The following is a 23,072-nucleotide window of genomic DNA, read 5'->3' on the forward strand; positions in this document are numbered from 1 at the left end:
AATAACAATTTGAAGCAAGCATGAGAAAACATTCAGATTTGATGATGCTGGATATGTGGTAGGTAACAATTGTCCTCTATAGTGTAATCTTTTTTGTAATGGTGTGAACTATTTAATAATTTTTAAAAATCGTTTTTCCCTCTTTTTATTGGCTAGAGGTAACTTGTTGACAGCTACAATTCTTCCACAATGCCCTGCTAGAGGAATATATTATGTTTTTGCTCTATTTCTTTTTTTTTTTTTTTCTTTTTTTTTTTTTTTTTTGAGACGGAGTTTTGCTCTCGTTACCCAGGCTGGAGTGCAATGGCGCGATCTCGGCTCACTGCAACCTCCGCCTCCTGGGTTCAGGCAATTCTCCTGCCTCAGCCTCCTAAGTAGCTGGGATTACAGGCACGCGCCACCACACCCAGCTAGTTTTTTGTATTTTTAGTAGAGACGGGGTTTCACTATGTTGACCAAGATGGTCTCGATCTCTCGACCTTGTGATCCACCCGCCTCGGCCTCCCAAAGTGCTGGGATTGCAGGCCTGAGCCACCGAGCCCGGCTGCTCTATTTCTTGATTTTTCAGTTTTAGAGACTGTCTCTCGATTTTGCCAATATGAATTCCCCTGTTGGATGACTTTCAGATGGTAGAGAAAGGTATAAAATGAACAGTAAAACGACTTCTTTTTCTAGTTTCAACTCTCCCTGCATCTCTTAACCAGAGGAGTCTTCTTCTGACGGTTTCTTGTACATCTAAGTAGTATGCTTTCGATCTTTTACTTCTGATTGAAGAAAAGATCTCTGTTCCACAAAGAGAAACAGTGAGCATCAGGCAACTCATAGAAGACTTTTGGCATAGGACAAAGATAACTGATTGTTAGTTTCCCAAAACTCGACTGTGCTGAAAGCTAGTTACTGACTTGGCTTTTGTCCCCTGACACTTGGAGTGTTTGAAGTGCTGGCTGTGCTGGGCTGGGATTGAGCCTCAGACCATGACCCTGAGGATAGGAGGTCAAATTTTTTTTTTTTTTTTTTTTGAGACGGAGTTTCGCTCTTGTTACCCAGGCTGGAGTGCAATGGCGCGATCTCGGCTCACCGCAACCTCCGCCTCCTGGGTTCAGGCAATTCTCCTGCCTCAGCCTCCTGAGTAGCTGAGATTACAAGCACACGCCACCATGCCCAGCTAATTTTTTGTGTTTTTAGTAGAGATGGGGTTTCATCATGTTGACCAGGATGGTCTCGATCTCTTGACCTCGTGATCCACCCGCCTCGGCCTCCCAAAGTGCTTCAGCCACCGCGCCTGGCCTTTTTTTTTTTTTTTTTTTTTTTTAATACAGAGTCTTGCTCTTGCCCAGAATGGAGTACTGTGGCGCCATCTCTGCTTGCTATAGTCTCCACCTCTCGGGTTCAAGTGATTCTCCTGCCTCAGCCTCCCAAGTAGCTGGGAAGCTGGAATTACAAGCATGTGCTGCCATGCCTGGCAAATTTTTGTATTTTCAGTAGAGGTGGGTTTTACCACATTGGCCAGGCTGGTCTCAAACTCCTGACCTCAGGTGATCCACCCGCCTCAGCCTCCCAAAGTGCTGGGATTGCAGGCATGAGCCACCGTGCCCAGACTGTTGCTTTCAGCCTTACCCATTTCTCTCCAGTGTCATCTTTCTGGTGTGCTATTTATTTAACTAGTTTCTTTCTTTCTTTTTCTTTCTCTCTTTTTTTTTTGACACAATGTCTTACTCTGTTGCAGAAGCTGGAGTACAGTGATGTGATATCTGCTCACTGCAACCTCCACCTCCTGGGTTCAAGTGATTATCCTACCTCAGCCTCCTGAGTAGCCGGGACTACAGGCATGCACCACCATGCCTGACTAATTTTTTTGTCTTTTTTAGTAGAGATGGAGTTTTGCTATGTTGGTTGGGCGAGTCTTGAACTCTTGACTTTGTGATCTGCCTGCCTCGGCTTCCCAAAGTGCTGGGATTACAGCGTGAGCCACCACGCAGCCATATTAAACTAGTTTCTTACTGATGAAGATAAAGATATTACTGTTCTTTGCTATTAGAGATAAAACTTTAATAGCCATCCTTGTTGCCAAATCACTGCTTCATTGTGCAGTTATGTCTTGAGAAAGTCCTAGAGATGGACAGATACATTTGGTGGTTGGGGGGAACCCTCTTGGCTGAGTGTTGTGGCTTATTCCTGTAAACCCCTGCACTTTGGGAGGCCAATTGGGAGAATTGCTTGAGACCAGGAATTGTTGACCAGCCTGGGCAACATAGGGAGACTCTAGCTCAACAACCACAAAAAAAATGCTGGGTACAGTGGCACACACCTGTAGTTCCAGCTACTTCTGAGCCTGGAGCAGGAAGTTCACTTGAGCCCAGTAGTTCAACAGAGTAAGACTCTGCCTTTAAAAAAGCAAATAAGCCAGGCGTGGTGGCTTACACCTGTTACCTCAGCACTTTGAGAGGCCAATTTGGGCATGGTGACACTGGCCTGTAATCCGAGCTACTAGGGAGGCTGAGGCATGAGAATTTAGAATCACGTGAATCGGTGTGGCAGAGGTTGCAGTGAGCCATATTTGTACCACTGCACTCCAGCCTGGGTGACAGTGAGACTCAAAAATTTGAAAAAATGGACAGAAACCTAAGAAAATACATTTTCTTAGATTACTGCCAGGAGAATTTTGCCTGTTAATTCATATATGGGAACACACCCAACTGCCCCCACTCACTGGTCAGTGCTTGCCATTATAAAATTGCTTCCTCTGCTTCAGAAGTAAAGGTGATCATTGCTAAAACTAACAACTTCTTAGCACTGGGCAATGCAGAAGGCTGAGCCTGCTCATCTCAACTTTCAGAAAGAATCAATATATTGTTGAATATGCCTGCCAATGCCTTTTAAGGTTAATAAGCTTGCTTGTTTATTTATTTATTTATTTATTTATTTATTTATTGAGACGGAGTTTCGCTCTTGTTACCCAGGCTGGAGTGCAATGGCGCCATCTCGGCTAACTGCAACCTCCACCTCCTGGGTTCAGGCAATTCTCCTGCCTCAGCCTCCTGAGTAGCTGGGATTACAGGCACGCGCCACCATGCCCAGCTAACTTTTTGTATTTTTAGTAGAGACGGGGTTTCACCCTGTTGACGAGGATGATCTCGATCTCTTGACCTCGTGATCCACCCACCTCAGCCTCCCATAGTGCAGGGATTACATGCTTGAGCCACTGTGCCCGGCTAGTTATTTATTTAGAGATGGGGTCTAGTTCTATTGCCCTGGCTGGAGTGCAGGGGCATCATCTCGGCTTGCTGCAACCTTCACCTCCTGAGTTTAAGTGATTCTTCTACCTCAGCCTCCTGAGTAGCTGGGATTATAGATGTGTGCTACCACACCAGCTGATTTTTGTATTTTTAGTAGCGATGGGGTTTCACCATGTTGGCCAGGCTGGGCTCGAACTCCTGACCTCAGGTGATTCTCCAGCCTTGGCCTCCCAAAGTGCTGGGAATACAGGCATCACTGTGCCTGGCATAAAATTAGATTGTTATCTTAATTGTTTTACAGCTTTCTTTTTCTATTTAATACACCTTTCCATGTTGTTATGTGTATTCAGATCTCCAACATTCCTGAATATGCTTTATCTTACTTAAAACCCTTATGTTGATCTGTTCCTATTTCCATCAGTGCTGTAATGAATATCATTGTAACTATGTGGTTGTTTTTTTTGTTTGTTTATTTTTTTGAGGTGAGTCTTGGCTCTGTTACCAGACTGGAGTGCAGTGGTGAAATCCCGGCTCACTGCAACCTCCACCTCCTAGGTTCAAGCGATTCTTCTGCCTCAGCCTCCTGAGTAGTTGGAACTACAGGCATGTGCCACCACACCCAGCTGATTTTTGTATTTTTAGTAGAGATGGGTTTTCACCATGTTGGCCAGGATGGTCTCGATCTCTTGACCTCATGGTCCACACTCAGCCTCCCAAAGTGCTGGGATTACGGCTGTGAGCACGGCGCCCGGCTGGTTGATTTTATAGATGTGGAATGGTTGGGTAAAATTGTGTGGACTTTTGAAGTTTTCATCAGCATTACTGAATTACTGCCAGAGGAGTTGTACAGTTTAATCCTGCTGTCAGCATTATATGGGACTGCTTGTTTCTAACCTCATTGTCAGTACTGGCTATGGTTATATAAAAAACATCTTTGCCAGTTTTAATAAGCAACAAATTAATTACATGTTATTTTATTTATTTATTTATTTTTTTTTGAGACGGAGTTTCACTCTTGTTACCCAGGCTGGAGTGCAATGGCGCGATCTCGGCTCACCGCAACCTCCGCCTCCTGGGTTCAGGCAATTCTCCTGCCTCAGCCTCCTGAGTAGCTGGGATTACAGGCACGAGCCACCATACCCAGCTAATTTTTTGTATTTTTAGTAGAGACGGGGTTTCACCATGTTGACCAGGATGGTCTCGATCTCTCGACCTCGTGATCCACCTGTCTCGGCCTCCCAAAGTGCTGGGATTACAGGCTTGAGCCACCTCGCCCGGCCTAATTACATGTTATTTTAATTTAATTGAATTACTTTGGAGTTGATCTTTTTTTTTTTTTTTTTTTTTTTTTTTTTTTTTTTTTTTCCAGCTTTATTGAGACATAATTGACAAATAAATTGCATGTGTTGGCCAGGCATGGTGGTTCATGCCTGTATTCCCAGCACTTTGGGAAGCTGAGGCTAGCAGATCAATTGAGGCCAGGAGTTTGAGACCAGCCTGGCCAATATGAGTGAAACCCCGTCTCTACTAAAAACATAAAAAATTGGCCTGGCGAGGTGGCTTATGCCTATAATCCCAACACTTTGGGAGGCCAAGGGGTTCGGATCATGAGGTCAGGAGTTCAAGACCAGCCTGACCCGACCAACATGGTGAAACCCCATCTCTACTAAAAATACAAAAATTAGGTGGGCATGGTGATGTGTGCCTGTAATCACAGCTGCTTGGGAGGCTGAGGCAGGAGAATCGCTTGAACCAAGGAGTCAGAGGTTGCAGTGAGTGAGGTGAAAACGCCATTGCACTTCAGCCTAGCGAGAGAGTGAGACTCTGTCTCAAAAAAAAAAAAAAAAAAAAAAAAAATGCCAGGCATGGTGGCTCAAGCCTGTAATCCCAGCACTTTGGGAGGCCGAGGCAGGCAGATCACAAGGTCAAGAGATCGAGACCATCCTGGCCAACATGGTGAAACCCTGTCTCTACTAAAAATACAAAAAATTAACTGGGCATGGTGGTGCATGCCTGTAGTCCCAGCTACTTGGGAGGCTGAGGCAGAAGAATTGCTTGAACCCAGGAGGCGGAGGTTGCAGTGAGCCGAGATTGTGCCACTGCACTCCAGCCTGGTGCCTGGCAGCAGAGTGAAACTCTTGTCTCAAGAAAAAAAAAGAAACCAAAACATTAATCAGGCATGGTGGTGCGTACCTGTAGTCCCCAGCTGCTCAAGAGCCTTAGGCATGAGAATTACTTGAACCTAGGAGGTAGAGGTTGTAGTGAGTTGAGAGTGCCTCTGCACAGAGGGACTTTGTCTAAAAAAAAAAAACCACAAAAGAAAAAGGAATTACATGTATTTATGGTGTACAATATGTTTTGGTTTTCATTTCTTTTGCTAATGAGGGTGAGTAACAAATTGCCCCTTAATTTGTTATTTGCCTTGGTCTTCCATTTTTTTTTGTCTTTTTTTTTTTTTTTTTTTTTGAGATGGAGTTTCGCTCTTGTTTCCCAGGCTGGAGTGCAATGGCGCGATCTCGGTTCATCGCAACCTCCGCCTCCTGGGTTCAGGCAATTCTCCTGCCTCAGCCTCCTGAGTAGCTGGGATTACAGGCACATGCCACCATGCGCAGCTAATTTTTTGTATTTTTAGTAGAGACGGGGTTTCACCATGTTGACCAGGATGGTCTCGATCTCTCGACCTCGTGATCCATCCGCCTCGGCCTCCCAAAGTGCTGAGATTACAAGCTTGAGCCACCGCGCCCGGCCTTTGTCTTGTTTTTGATTTGTACATTTTATTTGTATGTTAAGAATGTTACTCCTTTATCATGTAGTAACTATTTTTTCCCAGTTTGGTAGATTTCTTCTTTATCTTATAAAGATATAAAGGTATGATTTACATACAGTAAAATTCACTTTTTGTTCCTTCATTTTTTGGCGGCGGCGGTGGGGCGTACATTCGGAGTTTTGCTTTTGTTGCCCAAGCTGGAGTGCAATGACCTGATCTCACCTTACTGCAACCTCAGCCTCCTGAGTGGCTGGGATTATAGACATGTACCACCATACCCAGCTAATTTGGTATTTTTAGTAGAGATAGGGTTTTTCCATGTTGGTCAGGCTGGTCTCAAACTCCTGACCTCAGGTGATCTGCCCCCCTTGGCCTCCCAAAGTACTGGGATTACAGGCATGAGCTACTGCACCCAGGCTTTTTTTTTTTTTTTTTTTTTTTGAGACGGAGTTTCGCTCTTGTTACCCAGGCTGGAGTGCAATGGCGCGATCTCGGCTCACCGCAACCTCCAGCCTCCTGGGTTCAGGCAATTCTCCTGCCTCAGCCTCCTGAGTAGCTGGGATTACAGGCACGTGCCACCATGCCCAGCTAATTTTTTTTGTATTTTTAGTAGAGACGGGGTTTCACCATGTTGACCAGGATGGTCTCGATCTCTCGACCTCGTGATCCACCCGCCTCGGCCTCCCAAAGTGCTGGGATTACAGGCTTGAGCCACCGCGCCCGGCCCAGGCTTTTTTTTTTAAGACGGAGTCTTGCTCTGTCACTAGGCTGGAGTGCAGTGGTGCAATTTTGCCTCACTGCAACCTCTGCCTCCTGGGTTCAAGTGAGTCTCCCGCCTCAGCCTCCCACGTATCTTGGATTCTAGGCACACACTACCATGCCCAGCTAATTTTTTTTGTATTTTTTTTTTTTGAGACGGAGTTTCGCTCTTGTTACCCAGACTGGAGTGCAATGGCACGATCTCGGCTCACCGCAACCTCCGCCTCCTGGGTTCAGGCAATTCTCCTGCCTCAGCCTCCTGAGTAGCTGGGATTACAGGCACCTGCCACCATGCCCAGCTAATTTTTTGTGTTTTTAGTAGAGATGGGGTTTCACCATGTTGACCAGGATGGTCTCGATCTCTCGACCTCGTGATCCACCCGCCTCGGCCTCCCAAAGTGCTGGGATTACAGGCTTGAGCCACTGTGCCCGGCTTTTTTTGTATTTTTAGTAGAGATGGGATTTCACCATGTTGACCAGGATGGTCGCCATCTCTTGACCTGGTGATCCGCCTGCCTCAGCCTCCCAATGTGCTGGGATTACAGGCATGAGCTACCTCACCCAGCCTTTTTTTTTTTTTTTTTTTTTAAATGAGATGGGGTCTTGCTCTGTACCTCAGGCTGGAGTGCAGTGGTGTAATCACAGCTCATTGCAACCTTGAACTCATGAACTCAAGGGGTCCTCTTGCGTGAACCTTTCAGAGTTCTAGGATTACAGGTGTGAGACACTTCCCCAAGGTCCCCCTCTCCACCTTTTTCTTTTTATTAGACAGTCTTGCAATGTTGCCCAGGCTGGAGTGCAGTGGTGTGATCATAGCTCATTGCAACCTTGAACTCATGAACTCAAGGGATCCTCTTGCCTCAGCCTCCCAAAGTGCTGGGATTACAGGCATGAGCACCTGGTCCTCTATAATTTTTAAATTTTTATTTAAGCATTAAAAGTTTATTTTTTAATTTTTTTGAGCCGGAGTTTTGGTCTTGTTGCCCAGGCTGGAGTGCCATGGTGCTATCTCAGCTTGCTGCAACCTCCACCTCCCAGGTTCAAGTGATTCTCCTGCCTCAGCCTCCCAAGTAGCTGTGATTATAGGTGCCTGCCACCATGGCTGGCTAATTTGTTGTTGTATTTTTAGTAGAAATGGGGTTTCACTATGTTGGCCAGGCTGGTCTCGAACTCTTGACCCCAGGTGATCTACCTGCTTTGACCTTCCCAAGTGCTGGGATTACAGGTGTGAGCCACTGCACCCCACCTCTGTGTATTACTTCTTTCTTCTGAGCCCTTTGAGAGTTAGTTATGTAGCATAGATTCCTAAGAATAAGGCCATTCACTTACATAAACACAGTAAAGTTAAATTCAGTACAGGGAATTTAAGCTTAATTCAGGATGCTTACCTACAGTTTATATTCCATGTTTTCCTGCCGAGATGTTGTTTAGGACCAGACATTGCATTTAATTTTGAAGTAGATGGTGTGGCTAATTCTTTTGTAGAATGTTTGTCTATTTGAGTTCATCGGAGTTTCCTTCTTAGATTCAGGTTGTATGTTGTAGCTGGCAACTACTATATAGTCTGTATCTCAGTGAAATCCAAACAGTGTATTCTTGTGTCTTACAGGGAAGTCTTCTGACCAGCTGGCCCTCTGGCCCTCCTACCATGAAGGAGGAGGAAAGCAGTGAGGAGGAACCTACAGCAGCCACCACTTGGAAGGAGCAGGAGCCCATCCCTACAGATCTGGACGCAGTGCGAACACCAGAGCCCTTGGAGGAATTCCCGAAGCGTGAAGACCAGGAAGGCTCCCCGCCGGAAATGAGCCTGCCCTACAAGTGGGTGGTGGAGGCTACAAACCTCCTCATCCCTGCTGTGGGTTCTAGCCTCTCTGAAGCCCTGGACTTGATTGAGTCGGTATGTTGGTCGCAGCACTTCGCAGTGGCACAGAGCACTCCTAGTAGGAAGTGCTTCTCTTGAGGGCCCACATCCTTTTGCCCATTCTGTCGCTAACAGTTACTGACTTGATGCTGAGTGACCAGCCCTGACTCAAGGCCTGGGGACACCAGGGTTGTCACCACGCAGTCCCTCTTCTTGGGGAGCTCCCAGTGTGTGCAGCGGGAGTTTGTGGTGGCATCTGACTTCTATGTATGGCACAGGGTGGGGTGGGAAGACTACCTAGAGGAGGTGTCACTGCACTGAGTCCTAAAAGTTGACTGGCAGGTGACAGCACAGAACAGCGTGGTATTTGTGACATCACACATGGTTGGGCCTCCCTGAAGAGGTCCCCAGGAAGTGCCAAGGCTTGGTTCTGGTCTTGGAGTGGTGAGTGGGTTCTGGTTACTCAGGGTGGGGCAGGCATTGAGCCTGTGTTGTGGTTACTGTGTAGGATGTGGGATTGTGTCCTTTGAGGAGGGTTTTTGGTGTGACACCCTAGCTTCTGGCTGCATTGGCCAGGCCTGCAGTGTAGAGCGGGTTTTGGGAGGTGAAAGACCAGAGGCCTGGTCACTGGGGTGGGGAGTTCAGTATGAGGGGTCTGTGTTCGCCTTCCCACGTGAGTATCTGCTGTCCTAGAACATCTACTAACTGCTGGGCTCTGAGCTTCACATACAGTCTGCGTGGTATCCTGTGAGGTGTGTCGTTCCTGTTTTATAGGTGAGACTGAGGCTCGGAGAGGTCAAGTAGTGTACCCAGGGTTGCACAGCAAGTATGCTTAGTGGTCTTGACTGCCATGCTGTGCTCCTGGTATTACTTGATAAAGGGTTGGAGGGCCATCTATCTGCTCAGGCCCTCTTTCACTCTAGGTCTCACTTCTTTATTTTTTTTTTTTTTGAGACGGAGTTTCACTCTGTTTAACCAGGCTGGAATGCAATGGCGCGATCTCGGCTCACCGCAACCTCTGCCTCCTGGGTTCAGGCAATTCTCCTGCCTCAGCCTCCTGAGTAGCTGGGATTACAGGCACACCCCACCATGCCCAGCTGATTTTTTTGTATTTTTAGTAGAGACGGGGTTTCACCATGTTGACCAGGATGGTCTCGATCTCCTGACCTCGTGATCCGCCCGCCTCGCCCTCCCAAAGTGCTGGGATTACAGGCTTGAGCCACCGCGCCCGGCCAGGTCTCACTTCTTGACCCCAGTAGCTGGGACTGAAACCAGCTGCAGGGTCTGTCTGTGGTGCCTCCACCTCCAGGGGGTTTCGGAGGAGTTTGACAGGCACCAGCACATTCGTGGATTCTCAGCATAAATCTGAAGCAAGCACTGGACACCATCTCTCCTGCCAGCCCTGAGGGGAGTGCTAAGATGAGAGTCGGTCCCTCTATGCCTGGCACACCGTGTACCACAGCAAGACCTCCCTTTACCTCAGACCGTTCTGTTTCCTTTTGCTTGGCAGGCATAGCTCACTTGTATTGAGCACCCACTGATTGCCACACCTGATGCTTAATGAGTAATGACAGTACCTAACTTTTTTTTTTTTTTTTTGAGACGGAGTTTCGCTCTTGTTACCCAGGCTGGAGTGCAATGGCGCGAGCTCGGCTCACCGCAACCTCCATCTCCCGGGTTCAGGCAATTCTCCTGCCCCAGCCTCCTGAGTAGCTGGGATTACAGGCACGCGCCACCATGCCCAGCTAATTTTTGTATTTTTAGTAGAGACGGGGTTTCACCATGTTGACCAGGATGGTCTCGATCTCTTGACCCCGTGATCCACCCGCCTCAGCCTCTCAAAGTGCTGGGATTACAGGCTTGAGCCACCGCGTCCGGCAACAGTACCTAACATTTGAGTGCTTGCCACGTGCCAGGCCCTTCACTTGTTACCTAATGTGTGGGCCCTTCGTTGGTTTTTAACAACCTGTGAGGTAGGTAGTGAGCACCCCACTACCCCCTTCAGAGAGGCTAGGAGACTTGACCAGTGTCACACAGCTGGTACCCTCCAGGAACAGGAGTCAGACCCTGCTGTCTGGCTCAGCACTCAGGCTATTTCCACAATGATCTTCTTCATCTGTTGGGGGAGTTACTGCATGTGTGGAAATTCCGTCCTCCCTTCCCTGCTCTGTCCACTCCAGGTGGTCCTTGTAGGATCTACTTCTCGTCTACAAGACGCCTGCAGTGCTGGGGCCACCCTGAGGTTGGGGTGTGGGCCTGAGGTTGGTCCTGCCCCCAGGTGGCCTTCACCTTTGGGAGTGAGCTGCCCCAGGCTGCTGTAAGTCCTGAGAACCAGAACTTGCCATTAGCACTGGGGTCCACTCAGAGGCCAGATCCCCACAGACCAAAGTGGAAGCCTCTGTGTCCAGAAGACTTTTGGTTTTTTGTTGTGATTATTGGGCAAAGGAGGGAAAACCTGGAATGATTGACGGGCGTCTTAGAAGCTGAGTAACTGACCAAATCCCCTTAGCTCATCTTCCTTGGTATGAAAGCAAAAGCTCATCATGGGTCAGGATGGCTAGTGACTTCCCTAGGAGAATTGTAGGGATTGGAAACAACTTTTGTGAGCTGCCCCAAGGAGGCACCAATGATGAGTGACATCCCATTCAATGCTCTGTATTTCGTTCGGTAAAAATGATGTTCAGGTGGCGTACTGTGGTTCATGCCTATACTCCCAGCACTTTGGGAGGATCATGTGAGCCCACGAATTCGAGACTAGCCTGGGTAACATAGCGAAGCACTGTCTATAGAAAAGCTTTTACAAAAATTAGCCAAGGCCAGGCACTGTGGCTCACACCTGAAATCCCAGCACTTTGGGAGGCTGAGGCAGGCGGATCATGAGGTCGGGAGTTTGAGACCAGCTTGGCCAATATGGTGAAACCCATAACCTGTCTCTACTAAAAATACAAAAATTAGCTGGGTGTGGTGGCACACATCTGTAGTCCCAGCTACTCGGGAGGCTGAGGCAGGAGAACTGCTTGAACCCAGGAGGTAGAAGTTGCAGTGAGTAGAGATTGCGCCACTGTACTCCAGCCTGGGTGACAGAGCAAGACTTCATCTAAAAAATAAATAAATAAATAAAGGCCGGGCGCGGTGGCTCAAGCCTGTAATCCCAGCACTTTGGGAGGCCGAGACGGGTGGATCACGAGGTCAAGAGATCGAGACCATCCTAGTCAACATGGTGAAACCCCGTCTCTACTAAAAATACTAAAAATTAGCTGGGCATGGTGGCGTGTGCCTGTAATCCCAGCTACTCAGGAGGCTGAGGCAGGAGAATTGCCTGAACCCAGGAGGCGGAGGTTGCGGTGAGCCGAGATCGCGCCATTGCACTCCAGCCTGGGCAACAAGAGCGAAACTCCGTCTCAAAAAAAAAAAAAAAATAAAATAAATAAATAAATAAATAAATAAATAAATAAATATAAATAAGAAATAAATTAGCCAAGAGTCTTGGTACATGTCTGTAGTCCCAGCTACTCAGGAGGCTGAGGTGGGAGGATCACTTGAGCTCAGGAATTCAAGCCTGCAGTGAACTGTGATTATGATTGTGCTACTGTACTCCAGCCTGGGCAACAGAGACCCTGTCTTTTAGATGGGGTTTCACCATGATGGCCAGGCTAGTCTTGAACTCCTGACCTCAGGTGATCCACCCACCTTGGCCTCCCAAAGTGCTAGGATTACAGGCGTGAACCACCGCGCCCGGCCGATCCTGTCTTTTTTTTTTTTTTTTTTTTGAGACGGAGTTTCGCTCTTGTTACCCAGGCTGGAGTGCAATGGCGCGATCTCGGCTCACCGCAAGCTCGGCCTCCTGGGTTCAGGCAATTCTCCTGCCTCAGCCTCCGGAGTAGCTGGGATTACAGGCACGCGCGACCATGCCCAGCTAATTTTTTGCACCTTTAGTAGAGACGGGGTTTCACCATGTTGACCAGGATGGTCTCGATCTGTTGACCTCGTGATCCACCCGCCTTGGCCTCCCAAAGTGCTGGGATTACAGGCTTGAGCCACCGCGCCCGGCGCCCTGTCTTTTTAAGGAAAAAAAGAATCTATGAAAATATAGGTGTACAGTCATAAAAAACTCTCAGGAAATGCGTGAGTTATTAATGATTAGTCCTGGGCTGTAGGTTTATACTTGACACTTACATATTTCCCTTAATGGACAAGTCCTCTTGTATTAAAAGGAGAGTAATTGCAATTTTAACCTCCCTCCCTGGACAGGACCCCGATGCTTGGTGTGACTTGAGTAAATTTGACCTCCCTGAGGAGCCATCTGCAGAGGACAGTATCAACAACAACCTGGTGCAGCCGCAAGCTTCACATCAGCAGCAGGTCCTGCCACTCCGCCAACCTGCCACCCCGGTGCCCAGCGTGACCGAGTACCGCCTGGATGGCCACACCATCTCAGACCTCAGTCGGAGCAGCCGGGGCGAGCTGATCCCCATCTCCCCCAGCACTGAAGTTGGGGGCTCTGGCATTGGCACACCGCCCTCAGTGCTCAAGCGGCAGAGGAAGAGGCGTGTGGCTCTGTCCCCTGTCACTGAGAATAGCACCAGTCTGTCTTTCCTGGATTCCTGTAACAGCCTCACCCCCAAGAGCACACCTGTTAAGACCCTGCCCTTCTCACCCTCCCAGGTGCGTGGACCCCATTCTGGCTATTTATTGGGTTGGTACAGACACCTGGTGTTCAGTGCTGGGGGCATGGGTGAGCAAACCAGACCTGGCTCTGCCCTCATGCAGCTTATGCTCTGATAGGAAGACCAGTTAACTAAACAAGACCTAGAAATGTGAGAGGCAGGATGAAGGAGAAGGCTTACGGTGCTGCATACATGTATCTAGTGTGGGCAAGTCCAGGAAGACTGCCAGGAGGAGGAGAAAGGGGCATGGTGGTAACTGGGTAATGAAGGGGAAGAAGAGAACGGTTGTGTTTGTTCAGTCCATTTATGGAACCTATTTCATAGCAGACTTGCTAGCATTGGGGAGCAAAGATAAAGATGATGGGGTGTCCCCAGTGCTGGGAAGACCTGGGATAGCCAGTGCTGCGGATAGGCTTGTAATGAATTAATCAGAATAGAGTGTGGGTGGTGCCATGGTGATAGCAATTGTAAAGTCACTGAGCACTCACTGTTACAGGTGTTGCCCCTTGGTGCTCTGTTAGGCACCACAGAGCCTCAGGGGAGCCAGGAATGGGTGCCAGGGTCTCTGAGATAAAGGTCGTGGGAGGCACCTGGTTTTCCTGCAGAGAGGTGTCTGGGCTGGGTCTCCTTGAGCACCTTGACCAAAGGCACAGAAAAGGAAGGGCAGAGTGGAGGTGTGGAGTTGAGGGCAAGGAGTGGTGGGTGGCACAGGGCCTTGTTGGGCTTAGGTATAACCTAGGTCTTTGGCTCTTGTTAGGTCTGCTCTTCTCGTGAGGCTGTGGGAGACAGCAGGGTTCTAAGGTGGCCTGGTGCAGGAGGCCACCCTGTCATCACGGGTCAGGATGGCTAGTGGCATTTTGAAAGAAATCCTGTATTGGTTTGCTCTGGCTGCTTAACAGAGTACCACAGACTGGGTGGCTTTGACAACAAATGTAGCAGCGTTGGTTTCTTCTGAGGCCTCTCTCCTTGGCTTGTAGATGCTGGCTCATTGCTGTGTTTTCATTTGTCCTAATCTATTCTCTTTTAAAACCTCTTATTTTATAACATTATAAGGATACCAGTTACTGGATTAGGGCCCACTCTAATGACTTTAACTTACCACTTTATTTTATTTTTTTGAGATATAGTCTCACTGTTGCTCAGGCTGGAGTGCAATGGCATGATCTCAGCTCACTGCAGTCTCCACCTCCTGGGTTGAAGCAATGCTCCCACCTCAGGCTTCTGAGTAGCTGGGATTACAGGTGCCCGCCACCCACGCCTGGTAAAGTTTTGTTTTGTTTTTTGTTTTTTTTGTGTGTGTTTTTTTTTTTTTTAGATGGAGTCTCGCACTGTTGCCCGGGTGGGTATGTGTGCAGTGGTGTGGTCTCAGCTCGCTGCAACCTCTGCCTCCCGGTTCAAGTGAGTCTCCTGTCTCAGCCTCCTGAGTAGCTAGGATTACAGGCACCTGCCATCATGCCCAGCTAATTTTTTGTATTTTTTTTTTTTGAGACGGAGTTTGACTTTTTTGTTACCCAGACTGGAGTGCAATGGCGCGACCTTGGCTCACCGCAACCCCCGCCTCCTGGAGGAGGCGGAGAATTCAGGCAATTCTCCTGCCTCAGCCTCCTGAGTAGCTGGGATTACAGGCACACGCCACCATGCCCAGCTAATTTTTTGTATTTTTTTAGTAGAGACGGGGTTTAACAGGATGGTCTCGATCTCTTGACCTCGTGATCCACCAGCCTCGGCCTCCCAAAGTGCTGGGATTACAGGCTTGAGCCACCGCGCCTGGCCTAATTTTTTGTATTTTTAATAGAGACAGGATTTGACTATGTTGGCTAGGCTAGTCTCGAACCCCTGACCTCATGATCCGCCTGCCTCAGCCTCCCAAAGTGCCTGGATTACAGGCATGAGCCACCTCACCCATCCGAAGTTTGTTTTTTTTTTGAGACAGAGTTTCGCTCTTGTTACCCAGGCTGGAGTGCAATGGCGTGATCTCGGCTCACCGCAACCTCCGCCTCCTGGGTTCAGGCAATTCTCCTGCCTCAGCCTCCTGAGTAGCTGGGATTACAGGCACGCGCCACCATGCCCAGCTAATTTTTTTGTATTTTTAGTAGAGACGAGGTTTCACCATGTTGACCAGGATGGTCTCGATTTCTCGACCTCGTGATCCACCCGTCTCGGCCTCCCAAAGTGCTGGGATTACAGGCTTGAGCCACAGCGCCCGGCCTCATCCGAAGTTTTGTATTTTTTTTTTTTTTTTTTGAGACGGAGTTTCACTCTTGTTACCCAGGCTGGAGTGCAATGGCACGATCTAGGCTCACCACAACCTCCACCTCCTGGGTTCAAGCAATTCTCCTGCCTCAGCCTCCTGAGTAACTGGGATTACAGGCACACACCACCATGCCCAGCTAATTTTTTGTATTTTTTTTTTTTTTTTTTTTTTTGAGACAGAGTGTCGCTCTTGTTACCCAGGCTGGAGTGCAATGGCGTGATCTCGGCTCACCGCAACCTCCGTCTCCTGGGTTCAGGCAATTCTCCTGCCTCAGCCCCCTGAGTAGCTGGGATTACAGGCACGTGCCACCATGCCCAGCTACTTTTTTGTGTTTTTTTTAGTAGAGACGGGGTTTCACCATGTTGACCAGGATGGTCTTGATCTCTCGACCTCGTGATCCACCCGCCTCGGCCTCCCAAAGTGCTGGGATTACAGGCTTGAGCCACCGCGCCCGGCTGATTTTTGTATTTTTAGTAGAGACGGTGTTTCACCATGTTGACCAGGATGGTCTTGATCTCTTGACCTCGTGATCCACCCGCCTTGGCCTCCCAAAGTGCTGGGATTACAGGTGTGAGCCACCACGCCCGGCCAATTTTTTGTATTTTTAGTAGAGACGGGGTTTCACCATGTTGACCAGGATGGTCTCGATCTCTTGACCTCGTGATCCACCCGCCTTGGCCTCCCAAAGTGCTGGGATTACAGGCTTGAGCCACCGCGCCCGGCAAGTTTTGTATTTTTAGTAGAGGTGGTTTAACCTTGTTTGTCAGGCTGTAACTTACCGTGTTATTTATTTATGAGACGGAGTCTCACTCTCCTCACTCTCAGCTCCCTGTAACCTCTGCCTCTGGGGTTCAAGCAATTCTCCTGCCTCAGCCTCCTGAGTAGCTGGGATTAGGTGCTCACCACCATGCCGGGCTAGTTTTTGTATTGTTAGAAGAGATGGAGTTTCACCATGTTGGCCAGGCTGGCCTTGAACTCCTGACCTCAGGTGATCCACCCACCTCGTCCTCCCAAAGTGCTGGGATTGCAGGTATGAGCCACTGTGCCCAGCCTAACTTACCCCTTTAAAGCCCCTATCTCAGCTGGACGCGGTGGCTTACATCTGTAATCCCAGCACTTTGGGAGGCCAAGGTGGATGAAACACCTGAGGTCAGGAGTTCGAGACCAACCTGGCCAACATGGTGAAATCCCATCTCTGAAAAAAAAATAATAAAATAAAGTAAAAAAATGAAGGCCCTGTCTCCAATTATTAATACAGTCCCACTCTGAGGTGCTGAGAATTGGGACTTAAGGATGTAAATTTGAGGGAGGTGCAGGTCAGCCTTTAGCATGCTCCAAGTGAGGGCTGCTGGCTGGAGAAGGAAGACAGCGGGGCCCTGAGCTGCTATTTGGGAAGCTCAGGATGATGGAGTACAGTGGCTGCCCTGCTCCAGAGACCCCATTTAGGGTAGAGGCCCTGAGGGTTGCAGATGGCTCTCTATTATAGCACTTTCAGGGCAGGAAGGGAAGAGAGGGGGTGCTTCAAAGGATGGATGGTGGTTTAGATCTAGATATGAGTCTCACCTCTGTTACTCAGTGCAAGATTCAAAACCTCTAAGCCTTGGTTTTCTTATCTGTAAAAGGGGGTAGTAATGGTACCTATGTCTCAGGATTTGTGGGAGCTAAATGAAATTATTTGTGTGAAATACTTAGTGTTTCTGGCCGCGGTGGCTCACACCTGTAATCCCTAGCACTTTGGGAGGCCGAGGTGGGTGGATCACCTGAGGTCAGGAGTTCAAGACCAGCCTGGTCATCATGGTGAAACCCCGTCTTTAAAAAAAAAAAAGAAGGGCCGGGTGCGGTGGCTCAAGCCTGTAATCCCAGCACTTTGGGAGGCCGAGGCGGGTGGATCACGAGGTCGAGAGATCGAGACCATGCCAGTCAACATGGTGAAACCCCGTCTCTACTAAAAAAATACAAAAAATTAGCTGGGCATGGTGGCGCGTGCCTGTAATCCCAGCTACTCAGGAGGCGGAGGCAGGAGAATTGCCTGAACACAGGAGGCGGAGGTTGCGGTGAGCCAAGATCGTGTCATTGCACTCCAGCCTGGGTAAGAAGAGCGAAACTCTGTCTCAAAAAAAAAAAAAAATTAAAAAAAAAAAATAATAAATAATTAAAAAAAAAGAAATACTTAGCCCTGGCAAGAGAAGGTGCTCTCCAATTGGTAACCCCTCTGCCACCAGCATCTCTACAGCTATCACATGCCCTGTACCTTCACAGGTCAGTTCAGAGCTAGTTTTTTTTGTTTTTTTGTTTTGTTTTGTTTTGTTTTGTTTTAAATGAGACGGCATTTCGCTCTTGTTACCCAGGCTGGAGTGCAATGGCGCGACCTCGGCTCACCGCAACCTCCGCCTCCTGGGTTCAGGCAATTCTCCTGCCTCAGCCTCCTGAGTAGCTGGGATTAGAGGCACGCGCCACCATGCCCAGCTAATTTTTTGTATTTTTAGTAGAGACGGGGTTTCACCATGTTGACCAAGATGGTCTCGATCTCTCGACCTTGTGATCCACCCGCCTCGGCCTCCCAAAGTGCTGGGATTACAGGCTTGAGCCACCGCGCCCAGCCAGAGCTAGTTTTATTTCTTCTGTGAAGGAGTCGCTGTCCTGCAGTTGGCTTCCTGTGCTTTAACTGCCTTGTCAGCACTCAAGGGTAGAGATGGCAAAAGCTGGTATTAGGGTGACAGAAGTGCAGAGGTCTGTGTGAACCTGCTTGGTGGCCTCCTGCCATCGATCTGTCTCAGTCCTTGTTCTCTGGTGTCTGGTGGGTCAGGAGGGCATCTCAGTGTCAGAGAGCAGATGTTCTGGGGGAGGGACTCAGGGGTCTCTTCCCATGACCCGCTGAGGCCTCAAGAGTCCACACGCAGGTCATCATTTTGTCTTGTTCCCTCTCTCTTCTTCGGCAGTTTCTGAACTTCTGGAATAAACAGGACACATTGGAGTTGGAGAGCCCCTCACTGACATCCACCCCAGTGTGTAGCCAGAAGGTGGTGGTCACCACACCACTGCACCGGGACAAGACACCCCTGCACCAGAAACATGCTGCGTGAGTGCTGCAATGCCACACCATGGGCCTCAGGACCACTGGTGGAACAGTGGGGAGGGAGCACCCTTGAAATAACAGTTTCCTTTTTTGTGATCCTCCTGCCTCAGCCTCCTAAGTACCTGGCACTACAGGTGCATGCCACCATGCTCAACTAATTAAAATTTTTTAAGAGGTGAGGTCTTGCTACTTTGCTTGGGCTGGTCTTTTTTTTTTTTTTTTTTTTTTTTTGAGGCGGAGTTTCGCTCTTGTTACCCAGGCTGGAGTGCAATGGCCTGATCTCAGCTCACCACACTCCGCCTCCTGGGTTCAGGCAATTCTCCTGCCTCAGCCTCCTGAGTAGCTGGGATTACAGGCACGCGCCACCATGCCCAGCTAATTTTTTGTATTTTTAGTAGAGACGGGGTTTCACCCTGTTGACCAGGATGGTCTCGATCTCTTGACCTTGTGATCCACCCGCCTCGACCTCCCAAAGTGCTGGGATTACAGGCTTGAGCCACCGTGCCCGGCAATAATGGGCTGGTCTTAAACTGGCCTCAAAGTGATCCTCCTGCCGCAGCCTCCCAAAATGCTGGGATTATAAATGTGAGCTCCTGCACCTGGCCTGCATTTGATAATTTTCTATCTTAGGAATGGAGATAGTCCAAATTAGCCTGAAAAACATAATCTCTTTCCCTTTGTAAGGTTTCAAGTGCAAATTTGTTGTGTTTGAGCAGCCTATGTATGGGACGAAAGTGTCCCAGTCTCTGTGTCAGGAGTGGAGGCCACATTCCTGCTGAGCTTACAGAACACAGCGTTTTCTGTCTGGATGCCTGTACAGGTTGCTCGCTAACCTGCTTTCATGGAGGTGCTTGTAAATAAGTTTACCTACTTGGGTCATCATGATTCTAAATTCCAGATAGAGACAGTTGCTTAAATATCTATTCCTCTGCTTAATATATTTGCTGGAGGAGGAAGTCACTTTTATTTTGTGATTCAGAAATAAGCTCAGGAATTTTAGCCCTGATAATGATACATAATTTTAGGAAAAGATTTGTGAATCCCTTAGTCAAATCAGTCTCCAGTGTCTGGCTCAATGGCTCACACTTAAAATCCCAGCACTTGGGAGGCTGAGGTGGGAGGATCATTTGAGACTAGAGTTTAAGACCAGCCTGGGCAACAACATAGGGAGACCATGTCTCTACAAAAAAAAAATTTTTTTTGAGACAGAATATCTCTCTTGTCTTCCGTGCAATCAATGGTGCAATCTTGGCCCGTTGCAACCTCTGTTTCCCAGGTTCGAGTGATTCTCCTTCCTTGGCCTCCCGAGTAGTTGGGATTTACAGGTGCCTGCCACCAAGCCTGGCTAAGTTTTGTATTTTTTTATTTTTTATTTTTTTTTATTTGAGACGGAGTTTCGCTCTTGTTACCCAGGCTGGAGTGCAATGGCACGATCTCGGCTCACCGCAAGCTCCGCCTCCTGGGTTCAGGCAATTCTCTTGCCTCAGCCTCCTGAGTAGCTGGGATTACAGGCACGCACCACCATGCCCCGCTGATTTTTTGTATTTTTAGTAGAGATGGGGTTTCACCATGTTGACCAGGATGGTCTCAATCTCTTGACCTCGTGATCCACCTGCCTCGGCCTCCCAAAGTGCTGGGATTACAGGCATGAGCCCCTGCGCCCAGCCTAAGTTTTGTATTTTTAGTAGAAACACAGTTTCGCCATTTTGGTCAGGCTTATCTCAAACTCCTGACCTCAGGTGATCTGCCCACTTTGGCCTCCCAAATTGGTGGGATTACAGGCCTGAGCCTCCGTGCCTGGCCTCCTTGCATTTTCTAATGTGTGTATATACTCTTTTTTTTGTGAAATAAGGTCTCTCTTCTTCACCCAGGCTGGAGTTCAGTGGTGCAGTCAAGGCTTACTGCAGCCTCAAATTCTGGGCTTGCATGATCTTCCTGCCACAGCCTCCTGAGTAGCTGAGACTACAGGGAACACCATGCCTGGCTGATTTTTTTAATTTTTAGTAGAGATGGAGTTTCTCTGTTATCCAGGCTGTTATTGAACTCATGGCCTCAGATGATCCTCTCATGGATTGCAGGTGTGAGCCACTGCCTTTGGCCATGTGTGATCTGTGCTGTTAGTCCTTGTTGATGCCACAAATTAGAGAGGTTCTGGAACTTTCTGATGTTTCTTAGAAATGCTGTGTCCCATGGAGATGCTTGAGTGGCTCAGATTCCCCTCTTTGAGTTGTGGTTTGAACTGTGAGATGTGTATATTTGACCTGTTGCTTATCTGTCTTCACTCTTCCTTACAGAGGGGGATCTCTGTGTCCCAGGTGGGGGATAACAAGGGTTTGGGAAGAGACTGTGGATCCTGCCTAATCTCTAGGTGCTGAGGAAGGAAGAAAAGAATGGTCTGCGCTTGTTCTAGCTTTTTATCTCCCCATGGAGTGGCTGGCCAGCTGCGGGAAGTGGAGGCAGCCAGGCCCCAGGCTGCAGTGTCTAGGAGTTGGCCTCTTCACTTGAGTCCCTGGCTACTTGGGGTGTTTCTCTCATCCTTTAAATGCCCTGGTTATGCCACGAGAGTCAGCCATGGTGGCATCTCCAGGTGACTAAGGTCACGTACTAGCCTAAGGGCTTGTGTTTGTGGAACCTGGTAGCTTCCATCAGAGCTGACATTTGACATTTGCCCACAGCCAGCTTGGCCCAGCCCCGTACCACAAGCCCTGATTCTGTGGGGCATGAGGTGCCTCTTCTGATCCCCACTCCAGGGGCAGGCAGAAATCACCCATGGCGGGTCCACATCTCATAGAAGCATCTTACAATTCTGCTTCTGGACCAGACCGTCCTGGGTTCCTCTCTGCTCTGCTGAAGGGTTCCCTCTGTGTGTCCATCACTTCAGTGAACTCTTGGGAGACCTGGGGAGACACTGGCCTTGCCTCTTGCCCTGCCTTTCCCTCATTGTGCTGCCACCATCCTGCTTACGACAGGCTCTCCATGGAGAGCTGGGCAGGGATGGGATCTTCCTGGGTTCCCGCCTTGATCCGTGCCCATCTTACTGTTCCTGAAGTGTGGCCATGGGCTACCTTGTTTTCTGGAAACTCCCAAGCCTGGACCGTGACAGAGTAGCATTCTTAGCTCTCTGCCACCCCTCTGGTGCTCCTGGCCCCTCTTAGATTCTCCTGTTCCTTCTGTTTCCCCTGAGCCCCTGACTTTGACCTGCAGGGTGGGGAGAGGGATGGGAAGAGAACCTGTGCTGGGCCAAAGGTCAGATTGGGGGAGGGTGGAGCCTGGGTAGCAGAGTGCCTGGTGTCAGCCCCTTTCTTGTCACTAATTCCCCTGCTCTGGCCCCTGGCAGGTTTGTAACCCCAGATCAGAAGTACTCCATGGACAACACTCCCCACACGCCAACCCCTTTCAAGAATGCCCTGGAGAAGTATGGACCCCTGAAGCCCCTGGTATGTGGTGTGGTCGCTGCCACGGATCTCTGCACAGTGGGGTCTCTTGGGTTTATCCAACCATGTTCAATCCACAGGACCCTTCTCTCTGATGTCTCACTTGATTCTTCCTCCTGAGAAGAGGCAGAGATCCTGATAGTATACATGGGGAAATGGAGGCTGTTCCTTGTCACCTCCTCTGACTGTTCCTGAGCATCTGAAGACATGGTGGTATCCTGTGACACTCAGCCTCAGGATGGGGGTGACTGATGTGAAACATTACAGCTAAAACAATTTCAGGCAAAGATAACACTGTGCGTGGTTCAGAGAAGTGGCAGGTTGCTGCTCTGGCCTGTCTTCTGACCAACTCCTGGTTCCCTAAAGAGCACTGGAAAGCTCCTCTTGGTTATTCCCCACAGTGTGCAGGCTGCCCTTCTCCCCCCTACTCTTCCCAGTTGATGGGGTGGTTGTATTTTCTCTGTGAAAAAAGGAGTTGGCACCTTGGGCTTTCTGTAACATTCAGGTGTCTTAGAAATCAGTGGAGGGTGAGAGAAAGGCATGGTTGTGGAAGCACTGGACTGTGGACAGGGTCTGCAGTGGATCCCCTGCTCTCTCTGCTGTGTGGAGCGTCCTGTGAAGCCCAAGGTGGCTGGGGGCTGAGGCTCTCCTGGGCCTGCGATGGAGTCAAGCAGGCTTTCCAGGGACCCTGCTTGGCAGCTGTAATTAAAGTATGCAGGGGCTTTTTGTGGGACTTCTGAGCATTTGCTGTGCTTCACACCTTTCACTCTTATTAGCACCCTCCCTCCCCTGTTCTCTGCTGCCTGAAGCTGGAGAGGTCCTTGGAACCCCCAGGCCTGAGAAAGGGAAATGGGTTTGAGAGCCCCCATTAGTGTGGAACAAAGGGTTGAGTGAGCCTGGGCTTTGAGCTGTCTGGGTCCTAATTCAGCAGCTGTGTGGCTGTGGGCCAGGCTCTTGATCTCTGAGCCTCTGTTTCTACCTGAGTAAAATGACAGTTATCACACAGGGCTGTGTGAGG

General features: G+C 49.0%; 1 protein-coding gene across 2 annotated transcripts in view; it reads left to right on the forward strand.

Annotated features, from left to right (window-relative positions):
- MYBL2 (MYB proto-oncogene like 2) overlaps nt 1-23,072 on the forward strand; it is a 48,476-nt gene that overhangs the window by 20,285 nt on the left and 5,119 nt on the right. For both annotated transcript variants that reach the window (XM_074406561.1, XM_039479583.2), the window contains exons 7-10: nt 8,372-8,659; nt 12,875-13,288; nt 18,484-18,623; nt 21,958-22,057. In XM_074406561.1, the coding sequence (XP_074262662.1) occupies nt 8,372-8,659; nt 12,875-13,288; nt 18,484-18,623; nt 21,958-22,057 (942 nt within the window). The remainder of the gene's footprint in view (nt 1-8,371; nt 8,660-12,874; nt 13,289-18,483; nt 18,624-21,957; nt 22,058-23,072) is intronic.

The sequence above is a fragment of the Saimiri boliviensis genome, chromosome 9 (assembly GCF_048565385.1).
Source record: "Saimiri boliviensis isolate mSaiBol1 chromosome 9, mSaiBol1.pri, whole genome shotgun sequence".
NCBI classification, from domain to species: Eukaryota; Metazoa; Chordata; class Mammalia; order Primates; family Cebidae; genus Saimiri; species Saimiri boliviensis.